The sequence below is a fragment of the Narcine bancroftii genome, chromosome 9 (assembly GCF_036971445.1).
Source record: "Narcine bancroftii isolate sNarBan1 chromosome 9, sNarBan1.hap1, whole genome shotgun sequence".
NCBI classification, from domain to species: Eukaryota; Metazoa; Chordata; class Chondrichthyes; order Torpediniformes; family Narcinidae; genus Narcine; species Narcine bancroftii.
In genome coordinates this window covers 44,405,753-44,419,193 of record NC_091477.1, presented here as the reverse complement: position 1 = coordinate 44,419,193, position 13,441 = coordinate 44,405,753, and the positions used below count along the sequence as shown (strand labels likewise).

Sequence of the window (13,441 nt, the reverse complement as noted above, 5' to 3'; positions counted from 1 at the left end):
ATTCCAGATGTTAGTCCAGTAAATCCTCTCTGAATTGCTTCCAGTGCATTCATGTTTTCCATTGCCTTGCATTCCTGAAGCATTAGCTCCCTACTTTTGTACTCAATTCACTAAACAATAAACCAGAAATATTCAGTTGGCTTTCTGATTAATTTAATGTATCTGCATATTTTCCTTTTACCAATCATGCATTCATACATTCAGATCACTCTATTTCAGAACTCTGCAATTTTTAACTATTTGAATGTTTATTTTTAATGTTTCTTGCCAAAATTGACAATTTCACATCTTTCCACATAGTACTCCTTTCAACACAAATTTGCACACTAACTTTACCTATATCTATTTGTAAACTCCTTATTTTCTCTCCTCTACCTACTTCCTTCCCATTTTGGGGTCATCAGCAAATTTAGCAACCATGTCATTGGTACCTTCATCCAAAACATTTAAAGCCCTAGAATGGATCCCTGTGGCACACTCTTTTTACTTGCACCTATGATTTATTTTCTATAAGCCTGCTAATGTGATACTTCCCAAATGTGAGCTTTGATCGTCCACAACAACCTTTGATGTGGTATTTTATAAATTGCCTTCTGGAAATCTAAGTATAGTATATCCACCTATGCACCTTTATCATACGTAATTCCTCTATGTAATAATATTGCAGATATTTCAATCCAGATGATATAACAAAGAAACAAACTGGTTTACATTCCTTATAAGTGCTATATAAATAAATATAAACATAAATCAAAAGAATTGGTGCCACAAAGGCAAGTTTAAATTTTACTTACATAAAGTAACATTTTTTTAATTACATTCTGGTACAGTAGAAGTAATTTCAGAATCAAGATAAAAGCCATTCAGCACATCATGAAAGAACAAGAGGACAACAGGAAACATTTAATAAGGAACAGGAAACAGTTCCATCACACAGAGGATGTGGACAATTGTTATGTTTGAAGACATTTAGACAGGTACATGAATAGGAAAGTTTCAATGGGATTTGGGCTGAACACAGGCATTGGTCAAGTGGGTTGAAGAGCCTGCTTCCAAGCTGTAGAATTTGACAACAAACTGTCCACTTACGTAAACTCATCTAAATTCTTTCTTCAGCCCTGCAAATAATTATCTGATTTCCTTTAAACAAAATAATCAAATCCACATCCATTAACCTTTCAGGCAATGACTTCCAAGAGTGATAAATCACTCCTTACAAGAACTAAATCTCTTTCATTTATGACTGTTTTATCTCGTGACTTCTCATTTTGTTTTCCCTTAGCTACACATTCAAAATTCATCATAATTTTGATCACCTTTATTAAATTTTCATTCTTTACTTTAAAAATTGTCTTTGCTATTAATGTGATAATTTTGTTATCAAACAGCTAAAGACCCCATTACCGCTGATAAACGATACATTTTAAGCATTGCATTTTCAAGTTAAAAGTAAAATGGAACTGTAATTCATTGTACACTTATTATAGGAAATCAAATGTTTTCTATTTAAAAATGTAACCTTTGAAATATAAATTTGGTAGCAAAGCACTATGGCAACCTTTAGATATTCAAATCATAATCAGGAAATGTGACTTAGAGCACCGAGCTCTAAGAGATCTTATCATAAGTTCTGACTGGAAGGTCTACAGTTGCACTTAGGGGAATTTCTTGCAGCCTACAAATCTTCTCACCACTTCAAGAGCTGTAACTTTGATCCTTCTCTCTCAATAACCAGAAGATGGTGGATCGGAGACTAAATTCTGCAGTTCAGTTTTGTGCTATAAATAGTCAATAAATAGTCTCTATTAGGTTGAGATAAAGGCTGTAATGTCAGAATGCGAAGAACAGAGAAGTTCTCCTATTTCCTGGGTAAAAATTACTCCTCCTGTGGCATCCCTGCAACAGATGACCTTTCATTAATACATTGCTGTTTGTGGAAGTTTGCTGTGTGCAAATAGATTGTTTTTCTTAAGTTTCAACAGTGACATAATCTTCAAAACTACTTATATGCTGCAAAAGAAGTTGCAGGGAAATTACAGATGGGGTTTAACTATCCAGAAATCGATAAAGATAGCAAAAACATAAGTGACAATGAGGGTGATCACCGCATATAATCATGTCATCACCAGATTTTTTGGGACCAATTTTTTGGGTCAAATTTGGGGAGATCAACTTTTATATGGATTATATGACCACAGTTAGTACCTGCATCATTCAAGGCATTAAGAGGGCAGATGGCCAGAACTGGGTGTTAAGTCTGTGTTTGGGGTGTCAGGAGCTCAGATGGGCAGCTGGGACCTAGGAGAGTTATGCATTCAGTGAACCCCATATACCAGCAGCAATCGAAATACTCCAAAGCAATGGTTCCTTAAACAAAATTAGTTTAATTCTCTGAGTATAGAACAACAAGATCAACACTAAGTTATTTACACAATCCCTCCCCCTACCCCCCAACATAATATAAGCGCAAGTGTTTGTAATGTGTTTTCAAGAAAGTCCTTTTTATTAGCCAATTTTCCACTGTCCATGTTTCTAAGGCGACAGTTTCCAGTAATCTTCAATCCTGTGCACAGAAGCAAACAGTCATTACATTCAAGCAAACTTCAATGCTTTACTTAGAATTACCAGGCAGGAAAGTTGTGGATGGTTACAGAGAGATGGTTGTTGCTTATTGGACACCCCAAACAGGAGTGTCTTCCAGAAGAAACCACTCCTGATTTCCACAGAGAGAACACTCAGGCTACAATATCAGAACTCTGCCCAGTCTTGAAAAAGGAGCCTTTTCAGCAGGCTCCTCTTCTGTCCAACCTTTTCTCAGACTGCCTCCTGCTAACTTCTTAACTCTCGTTCTTTGCACCTCCCCTCCTGATGTTCCAGGGACTTTTTTTGTTTCAGTTTCCAAATGTTGCAATTTCCAGGCTTGATCCAAAAACACATGGCCCCAACTCTCTTCAAATGTTTCAGTTTCTGGGGTGTGCTTTAACATGTTGCTAAAGCCTAGAATCTTCTGTTTGCACCTGCCCTCAGACTTTGCAAGGCTTTGTTCTGTCTGTAAAACGCATGTAACCAAACAGCTAACCCAATTCTAATCCCTTTTATAACCATATATTTAATTAACCTATTGCGTCACAAGAGTCTGTGGTTGGGGTGTCAGGAGGTCAGATGGGTGGGTGGCTGGGGTGAGGGTCTGCTGTCGGGACGTCAGGAGCTCCAGTGCGCAGGCAGCCAAGGCATGGATACAAGGTTGGAGCATTGGGAGCTCAAATGAGCGGACAGTCAGAGCGTCAGGAGCTTGGATGGGTAGGCAGTCAGGATATCATGAGCTCTGTTGAGTGGCTGTCGTGGCCAAAAATGGAGGGCAGGTGTCAGCTTTTACATGGATTGTATGGGAATATGCTATTTTTGGCCCATAAAGGGGGGTTTGACTATTATACTGTATCGACAATTACACAAATATATATGGTAGTTCTTTCTTGATCAGTTGATCAGCAACGAAGATGGCATTGCAAGACTGAGTTCTGAGAATTGAGCTGACCCAAATACAGCAAATATCAGTGAGGACAAAGCTGGGGAGCTTATGCAAGATTATACACATCGTTCAAGGTTAGAAAAAAAATAATCAATTGGAGAACGTTTAATTCCATTGTGACAAGATCTGACCTCAGTAAATTGGAATTAAGGATTAGGGAACAAAAATGAAATTGAAAGATAAAGGGCCTTTGGTGTGGAGCATTTCAGCCGGTACAATCCCATGAGGATGAAGGATTGGGAATTAAGGCAAGAATTTGATAGATACCCAATAAAACACTGCATCGGTTTCAAATGGAGCATGGCATCCACTTTACACAGGGCCTTAAGGCTTTGGAAATTATTTACTCCAATGATATCATGGATGAAGGCAGAATGTTAGGTGGATATAATGGAGAAGCTAGAATAGTTTACCTTAGACCAGAGGAGGTAAATAATATTATGAAGCACACACAAAGACCCTTCAGCCCAACTCATCCATATACCAACCTTTTGGCCCATGCACATAAATTCCATTTACTCTATGTCTTGACTATTTAAGTGCCTGTCTCAATAAGCACAGTGATTCTATCTGATTCCACCAACTCCTTTGGTAGCAAGTTCCAGATACCCACCACTTTTTGTGTAAAAGTCTTTCTCCTCAAAATCTCTTTAAAACTCTTTCATCTACCACCTGTTTTTTGATATCCTCTATTGGAGAAAAGATTCTATAAACTCTTTCCATGCCTCATAATGTTATCAACCTCTATCAGGTCACCCCCATCCTCTTGCACTCCAGGAAAATATGATCCAATCTCTCCCAATAACTAAATGTGTGTCGCTAATAAATATATCACAAACAACAAGCGTACTAGCACTAATCCTTCAGTACACCTCTGGTCACAGATTTCAAATCACAAAAATATATTTCTATCATGACCTCCTATTACAAAGCCAATTAGCCATCTTGGATTGAGAGAAATTGTTCCCTTTGGGGGAGGGTCAAGAATAGGGGATATAGAATGAAAGTGACTGACATAAAAGTTGAAGGTGATATAGCAGCATGGTTGGCATATGTGCAGACCAACTCTTGAAACCTGACAAGCTTTGAGCTCTGGCGATGTTGCATCGAGGGCTTCCTACAAAACTCAGCCAGCATCGTAGCCACTGAAGCAAACAAACTGCATCTACTCTTCTCCCAGATTGGATCCTGAGTGTTCCCAATGATCAGGGACACCACCATGTACTTGGAAGCAACAGATATACTCAAAGAACAATACAGGGAGAAAGTTAACAAAGTATACGCCAGGCACATGCTGGCCACCCACAGACAGCGACTGGGCGAATTGAGCAATAACTTCCTCTAGGCCCTGCAAGGACTCGCGTGAGTGTGCAACTTCCTGGCAGTATCAGCTGCCCAAAACATGGAAGACATGATCCGGGACATCTATGGTGGAGGCATCAGGTTCTACTACGTGCACCAGAGGTTACTCGAGTAGAGTGAGTTAGACTTAAAAGGGGCGATCGATCTTGCAAAGTCGCAGGAGATCATCCTCCACAATGTGGCAGCATACTCTGTGAACAGGCCCACACAGGGTTGACATCCTGGGATGTGGGTCTACAGGTCTGCTACTGCACCTGATTAACGATCCCACCACAGCCACTGTCTCCCAGGAGCACCCAAAGTGTTACTTCTGCTGCCAGGCAAAACACCCCTAAAAACACTGCCTTGCGAGAGACGCAAAATGCTCCAAGTGCAGGAAGAAGGGACATTATGCCAGAGTTTGCTGATTACAGCCCTCCAGCCCCAGCAGTGCTGCATGTACTGCATGGCAGCTGCCATCTTGGATGCTAGCATCTTCCGGAGATGACCATGCGCAACATGGGAGCCACCACCTTGGACTCTGCCAACTTTCAGGGAGACCCACGCTGCCGTGTGGGCACCGACATTATGCCCCCACATTGCAAGTCAGCACAGGTCAGACCATGGACTGACCCTGACATCGGTGATGCTGGATCAGAACAGAACAGCCCTCACCATCTTGCTCCAAGATGGACATCTCCATCAATGACCAGCTGACTAAATGCCTTTTTTGATAGTGGAAGCATCGAGAGCTTTATTCATCCTGACATTGTCCAATGTTAATCCCTTAAGGCAAAACTGTTCGCCTACAAAGTTACCCTAGCCTCAAGTCTCACTTTGCAGAAACCCGCAGCTACACTATGGTGACATTGGCTGCGCAAGGCATTACGTATAGCCACTTTAAGCTCCTCATTATGCCACAGCCCTGTTGGGGTTTGATTTCCAGTGTCACTCAAAGAGTGTAACTAAGCAATATGACAGCCCTCTCCCACCCCTCACAGTTGGCAACCTGCAGTTCTTTAACTAGCCGCTCTTCACCCCTACCCCCTCCCTTCCCCACTGCCCAACTGGCACGCGGTCTCTCTACCCTCCACATCGACCCCCTGCCGCGGCTCCCCAACCTCACCCCCACTGTAAGTCAGTCACCACTAAAAGCAGATGATATGGTGAGGAGGACAGAATGTTTATAAAAGTGGAGGTGTGCTGTCTCTTGGATGAGGGGATTATTGAAGTCAGTACCAGCCACTGGAGAGCCCAGGTAGTGGTGGTCAAAGGTAGGGATAAACATGGAACGGTGATTACTATAGTCAAACCATTGACTGCTACACACAACTTCTTCGCATTGTGGATATGGTCAACCAAATCGCCCAGCATCATGTGTCCTCAACAAAAGACCTAAATTCTGCCTACCACCAACTCCCCATCCGCCCTGAGGATCGTCAATACACAACTTTCGAGGTGGATGGTTGCCTCTACCACTTCCTCATGGTCCCCTTCGGTGTCACTAATGGCGTTTCCATCTTCCAAAGGGAGATGGATCGGATGGTAGACCAAAACGACCTGCACACCACCTTTCCATATCTGGATAATGTCAGGATCTGCAGTTACGACCTGTAAGACCATGTACTGAACCTTCAGAAATTCCTGACCACTGCTAAATGTCTTAATCTGACCTACAATAAGGATAAGTAAGTTTTTCCGCACTACCGGACTGGCAATCCTTGGCTGTGTCATGGAGAATGGGATCATTTACCCCCAGGTGGATCATCTCAAACCCCTCCACAATTACCTCTGCCACCCTGGTGTCACAAAATTTTTTTTCACTTCATCAAATCTCGGAATCTGCCATACTCCATTGGGGATGTCAGAGACATGACCAGGGACTACAGCATCTGTGTGAAGTGCAAACTGCACTTCTACCAACCGGACAGGGCATACTTGATAAAAGCCACATGCCCCTTTGAATGCTGAGCATGAACTTCAAGGGCCCACTTCCCTCCATCAACCACAACATATACTTCCTCATGGTTATCGATGAGTATTCACATTTCTCCTTTCCCATCCTCTGCCCTGACATGACCACCATCAAAGTCATTGGGGTCCTGCACAACCTGTTTGGATACCCATTGTACATTCACAGCGACCGAGGGCCCTCATTTATGTGATGAGCTATGCCAATTCCTGCTGGCCAGGTGTATCACCACCAGCAGGACCATGAGTTATAACCCTCGGGGGAACGGTCAGATAGAGAGAACGACACCATGTGGAAGACCATCCTCCTTGCCCTAAAGTCCAGGGGACTGTCTGTCTCCCACTCGCAGGAGGTACTTCCAGAGGCACACCACGCCACTCAATCACTGCTATGTCCTGCCATGATCGCTATCCCCCACAAAAGTGTTTTCTCCTTCCACAGGAAATCCGCATCAGAGTCAACACCATCCTCCTGGCTGATGTCTCCAGGGGCGATCCTGCTACGAAAACATATAAGGGGCCTTAAAACCAACCCCCTGGTCAAGAGGGTTCAGCTACTCCATATGAACCCCCAATACACGTACGTGGCCTACACGGATGGGCGCAAGGAAACTATCTCCATCCGGGACCTCCAAAACATGGCCCTCAAGGAGCATGCTCAGCAAGCTGCACCCCCTCCTTCTTTCACAGACAAGGTACTGCCTCACCCTCCCCCAACCCCAGTCACTTGCTCAAGCCATCATTCCCCCAACAGATCGACACAATGCTGGAGGTCCGAGACGAAACAACGGCCCCGACTGCAATCCAACAACCTGTGCTCTGCTGGTCAGTATGGAAGATCAAGGCACCAGACTGACTTGACCTGTAAGATTTTGTGCCCCACGTCAGCCCACTGGACAATAAAAAAAAATCAAGGTTTGAATATGGTGAACTGCTGTGTTCCTGATTACCTGGTTCTGCCTTGTTCTGTGTCTGTACCTGCAGCTCCTCCCTCTTTGACCTTGGATAAAGCCTCTAACATCTTGACACTTCCCCAGAAAGTCTGGGTCATGCCACAGGATGAGGGCCCAGTCCATTGTTAATAAAAGTCTGCAGATCAGTGATTCAGTTTCAGCCTTTTGAATTATTTACTGCACATCGATCACAACCACCAAAGATCTGTCTTTACTCATCGCACATCACATTTTGTGCATTGTCAGCCCACCAACTATTAATATTTGCTCAGGGCCTGTTTCCATGCTGTTGAACTCTATGAGTCTAATTTGTGTTTGCGTGGTTTACATATCTGGGAAGCTGTAGCGAGTAAGACTTCCATTGTATTTGTACATTGTTCTTACATGCATGTAATAGTCAAATTTAGTGAACCTATTTTTAGGGTAAAATTTAGGTGGTTGATAATTACATACATTCTACTTCTGACTGCGGTATGTACCTGCGATGTTTGGGGCGACAGGAGCCTGGATGGGCGGGAGGCAGGGGCATCAGGAATTCAGGTGGCAGGGAGACAGGAGCTTGGATGGGAGGGCAGCTGGGGTGACAGTAGCTCAGATGGGTGGATGGCTGATGCTTTAGGAGCTCAGATGAGAGGCCAGTCAGGGCATCAGGAACTCAGATGGGAGGATGGCTGGGCCATTGTGAGCTCGAATGGGAGGGCAGCTGGAGTGTTAGTAGCTCAGGTGGGTGGGCAGCTGGGGCTTGGGGACTCAGGGCATCGGGAGCTCAGATGGGAGGGCAGTCAGGCCATCAGGAACTTGGATGGGTGGACCGCAGGGACCTAGGTGAGAGTCCATGGTTGGGGCATTTGAAGCTTGGAAGAGAAAGTGGCCGAGGTGTCAGGAGCTCGGATAGGAGGGTGCTCAGGACATTGCCAGGACCTAGGTAAGAGTCTGTGGTTGAGACATCAGGGTTCCAGAGGGCAGGTGGCTGAGGCCTGGATGGAAGTCAGCATTCAGGGCGTGGGAAGCTTGGAGAGGCAGGCAGCTGGGGCCAAAAATAGGGGGAACATTGACTTGTACACACAATATCTGGAAAATACTAGATTTTTTGGCCAAAAAATAGGGGTCGACCTACACAGTATTGACTACAGGTATTACATGCATATATACAGTTTTTTCTTTGGCTTGGCTTCGCGGACGAAGATTTATGGAGGGGGTAAATGTCCACGTCAGCTGCAGGCTCGTTTGTGGCTGACAAGTCCGATGCGGGACAAGCAGACACGGTTGCAGCGGTTGCAGGGGAAAATTGGTTGGTTGGGGTTGGGTGTTGGGTTTTTCCTCCTTTGCCTTTTGTCAGTGAGGTGGGCTCTGCGGTCTTCTTCAAAGGAGGTTGCTGCCCGCCAAACTGTGAGGCGCCAAGATGCACGGTTTGAGGCGATATCAGCCCACTGGCAGTGGTCAATGTGGCAGGCACCAAGAGATTTCTTTAGGCAGTCCTTGTACCTTTTCTTTGGTTCACCTCTGTCACGGTGGCCAGTGGAGAGCTCGCCATATAACACGATCTTGGGAAGGCGATGGTCCTCCATTCTGGAGACGTGACCCACCCAGCGCAGCTGGATCTTCAGCAGCGTGGACTCGATGCTGTCGACCTCTGCCATCTCGAGTACTTCGACGTTAGGGATGAAAGCGCTCCAATGAATGTTGAGGATGGAGCGGAAACAACGCTGGTGGAAGCGTTCTAGGAGCCGTAGGTGATGCCGGTAGAGGACCCATGATTCGGAGCTGAACAGGAGTGTGGGTATGACAACGGCTCTGTATACGCTTATCTTTGTGAGGTTTTTCAGTTGGTTGTTTTTCCAGACTCTTTTGTGTAGTCTTCCAAAGGCGCTATTTGCCTTGGCAGGTCTGTTGTCTATCTCGTTGTCGATCCTTGCATCTGATGAAATGGTGCAGCCGAGATAGGTAAACTGGTTGACCGTTTTGAGTTTTGTGTGCCCGATTAAGATGTGGGGGGGCTGGTAGTCATGGTGGGGAGCTGGCTGATGGAGGACCTCAGTTTTCTTCAGGCTGACTTCCAGGTCAAACATTTTGGCAGTTTCCGCAAAACAGGACGTCAAGCGCTGAAGAGCTGGCTCTGAATGGGCAACTAAAGCAGCATCGTCTGCAAAGAGTAGATCACGGACAAGTTTCTCTTGTGCCTTGGTGTGAGCTTGCAGGCGCCTCAGATTGAAGAGACTGCCATCTGTGCGGTACCGGATACAGTATATACAGTATATAACACTAAACTCTCAGTCATACATTCATATGCTCACCCTCCATTGGGCTGCTCACAATTAAATTTCTATGAGCATGAACAGTAATCCAAGCCAAAGGCTTTCTGCCTCATGTGGGCAAGTGTATGATATGGTAACATTCAGATTTAAATTCTGAGTGCTGCAACATAGAACTGTACAACAAATATTGTGGCCAGAAAATATGGTCTGCTTGAATTACTCCCCCTCCCGTGTTGTACGTTTCACACAGTAAATCATATCTAAAACTACTTACGGCACCCGTAGTGTAGGGAACTTTTGAATGTCATTTTCTGACATGTTCTGCAAAGTTAAAAAGATAAATTTTGTTAAGAAATAGAGTTTTTTCAATTAGTGAGTAGACTTGCAAAATAAAATCGTAAAACGAAAACTCTGACACACATAGATAAATGATTTTAAACTGTCACCAGTCATTAATGTCCAATTAACAAATAAATGGTAGCACAAAGAAAGATGGAATGCAAAAACCTGTCTGCATGATTAAATTTATCATACTCATCCAAATTTTAAGCAAAATTCTCATCACACATTAAGCATAAAATCCACCATAAGTGCATATTATTGTAAATGTATCATTTTAAAGTGTCCCTGTTGTGTCTTTGTCTCTTAATATTGTTACTGCAATGAAACATTGTTGTGAAAATTGTTAAAGCAATTACCATATATTTTGGCATGCAAGTCAATCTTCAGATAAGTCGGTCCCCATTTTCAACCTCATTGTGTACGTGGACTTTTACCCCCTCCATAAATCTTCGTCCGCGAAGCCAAGCCAAAGATCATATATTGGGCTTATAAGTCGACCCCCAAAAATCGTGATGACTGAGCTGTTGGGCATTGCCTGAGGGTGGTTGTTATCATGAAGGCTCCAGCAAAATTATGAAATTATGAAGGTAGTTTTAAGTTAAAAGTAATAGAAATGGCCAAGAAATCCAGCAACTGAACTGCTGCAAGAAAATTTGAGATATATGAGAAGTCAGTAAGAGATTGGAGAAAGAAAGGATTTTTTTAGAACAATACTAAAGACGCAATGTTCAATGAGAAGAAGGTCTCCCTCATTGGCCAGATTTGGACAATCACATTGCAGCATGGGAACGTGAACAGAGACAAAATTGCTACATAGTCATGCAAAATTTAAAATAAAGAGCATTTGGACTGAAGTAGGCAAAGTCGCACCAAGAACGCAGTAAAGATTTTGAAGCTACAGTAGGCTGGTGTAACCATTTCATGAACAGGAAAAATCTAGTATTATGACAAAAAAAAATTGCTCAGAAACTACCAAAAGTTTTGATCATAAAGTTATAAGATCTCACCAGTTCATTATGTCACCAGCAGAAATACCAGTTTGCATTGGCAACTATTGGAAACATAACGAAACCCCCATTAATTTCAACATGATAGGCAATAGAACAGTGAAATGTAAAGGTGAGAAAACTGTGAAAACTAGAAGTACAGGCCATGAAAGGACCTGGTTTAGGGTAGTGTTATCATGCATGGCCGATGGGATGAAATCAAGACCCTCGGTAATCTTCAAGTGCAATGAAAAAGAATGGATGGATGAAAATGGTGTAAAACAATGAACAGACAATGTGTGGAACAAGTGACCAGGTGGTTTATGCAATAAACCAAGTTTGCTGGTTTGTGATATGTTTTGTAGCCACTTAATTAAGAACACTAAAAATAGATTACCACTAAATAATACTTAGATGGCGGTTATCCCAGATTGCTTGACGTCTATATTGCAATCTCTAGATGTCTGCTTGAACAAGCCATTTAAAGACCACGTGTGAAGAAGAGTGCAAAAGAATTGTTCACAAAAGACTGGGTAGTGTGAGCTGCATCACTTGATGTGCTGTGTGACTTTGTGCTCAAAGCATGGGATAAAATGAAATTAGAGACTAATAAAATCATTTAAAAAAGTGCGGTATCTCTTGTGTTATGGAAGATTATTTATTGTGGGACGCTGATGACAAAGTAGAAGCCAACTCATCAGATTTGGGCCATATAATGAGAGTCTAAACTATGAGAAAACTAACAGTTTTTTAAGTTGAATTTAAGGTCTCATTTTTGAGTGATTTTTGGGAGATTCAACACTTGACATATGCCAAAATATATGGACTGTGTATTGAAAGGGTATATCAAGAATCAATGGTCAGTTTGGTCAGAAATACTGCTCACTGCAAAGAATATACTCCAAAAGAATAGGTTTAGAACTTGCAAAAGGAGAAAACCCAGCCAATAATTTAAGATCTAGGTCTAGTGTTACATTGAAAGGAGAAAGGCTGCCTGCCACAGAACAATTATATTAAATCTGAAGAATATTGAATATGTGATGCAGGGAACAAAGAGACAAAGAGGAGGTTTGAAACATCCAAAGGACTTGCAGCTGAAGGGAATGACTCCTTTCACAGAATTCAAGACAAAACAAAGATGTTCCAATTCAACAAGCAAGAAACAATCTGCTGGGCATAATAGGATCAGCGGAAGAAAAAGAATGGGTAACTAACAGTTCCCCAAGTTATATTACAATGTTCCTCTCAAAAGTCCTAAAGCATCACAGTCAGTCAGAGGGCAAGCCTCCGAGAAGAAGACAACGTCACCAAGACCAAGAGGCTTATTGTTGATTTTAAGAAGGAGAAGCTGAGCAAATATGCTTTCACCTGCATTGAGGGGATGAAGGTGGAGAGAGTTAGAACCTGGGAGTTCCTCGGAGTACATATTTCAGAAGACCTCTCCTGGATCCAGCACAGATTTGGCATGTCAGGTTTGGCATGTCAGGTACACTGTGGAAAGTATGTTGACTAGTTACATCACAGCCAGGTTTGGGAATTTGAAAGCCCAGGAATGCAGGAGGCTGCAGACCATAGTAAACATAGCCAGATGCATCATGGATTCTTACTTCCCATCTACTGAGGTACTGCCTCCAAGAAGGCAGACAACATCAGAAAGAACCCATTTCACCCTGGTCATGGCCTCTTCTCACTGCTACCTTCAAAGTTCAGATTTATTGTCAGAGTACATATATTTTACATAACACATGACCCTGAGATTTTTTTTCCCATGGGCCAAGCAGAATTTTTACTTCAACAATGTGCAAAAAAAACTGTACTCAAGAAAAGATTCAAAAACAAAGGAGAGAAATGTAAACAAAGAAAGGATTGCAAACAAACTGACAGAAAATAAATATTCAACAATAAATGTGCTAAGAGTCCTTAAATGAATCTTCAATAGTTTGTTGTTTAGGAGCCTGATAGTGAAAAGGAAACAACTGTTCCTGAACCTGGTGGTATGAATCTTGTGGCACCTCTTTTCTGATGGTAGCAGCAAGAACAGAGCATGTCCTGGGTGGTGTGGGT

At 43.0% G+C, this 13,441-nt stretch overlaps 1 protein-coding gene across 5 annotated transcripts in view; it reads right to left on the bottom strand.

Annotated features, from left to right (window-relative positions):
- The window catches only part of lcp2a (lymphocyte cytosolic protein 2a), a 195,207-nt gene that overhangs the window by 90,678 nt on the left and 91,088 nt on the right, over nucleotides 1–13,441 (bottom strand). For all 5 annotated transcript variants that reach the window (XM_069898929.1, XM_069898928.1, XM_069898926.1 and 2 more), the window contains exon 3: nucleotides 10,324–10,370. In XM_069898929.1, the coding sequence (XP_069755030.1) occupies nucleotides 10,324–10,367 (44 nt within the window). In that variant the 5' untranslated portion in view covers nucleotides 10,368–10,370. The remainder of the gene's footprint in view (nucleotides 1–10,323; nucleotides 10,371–13,441) is intronic.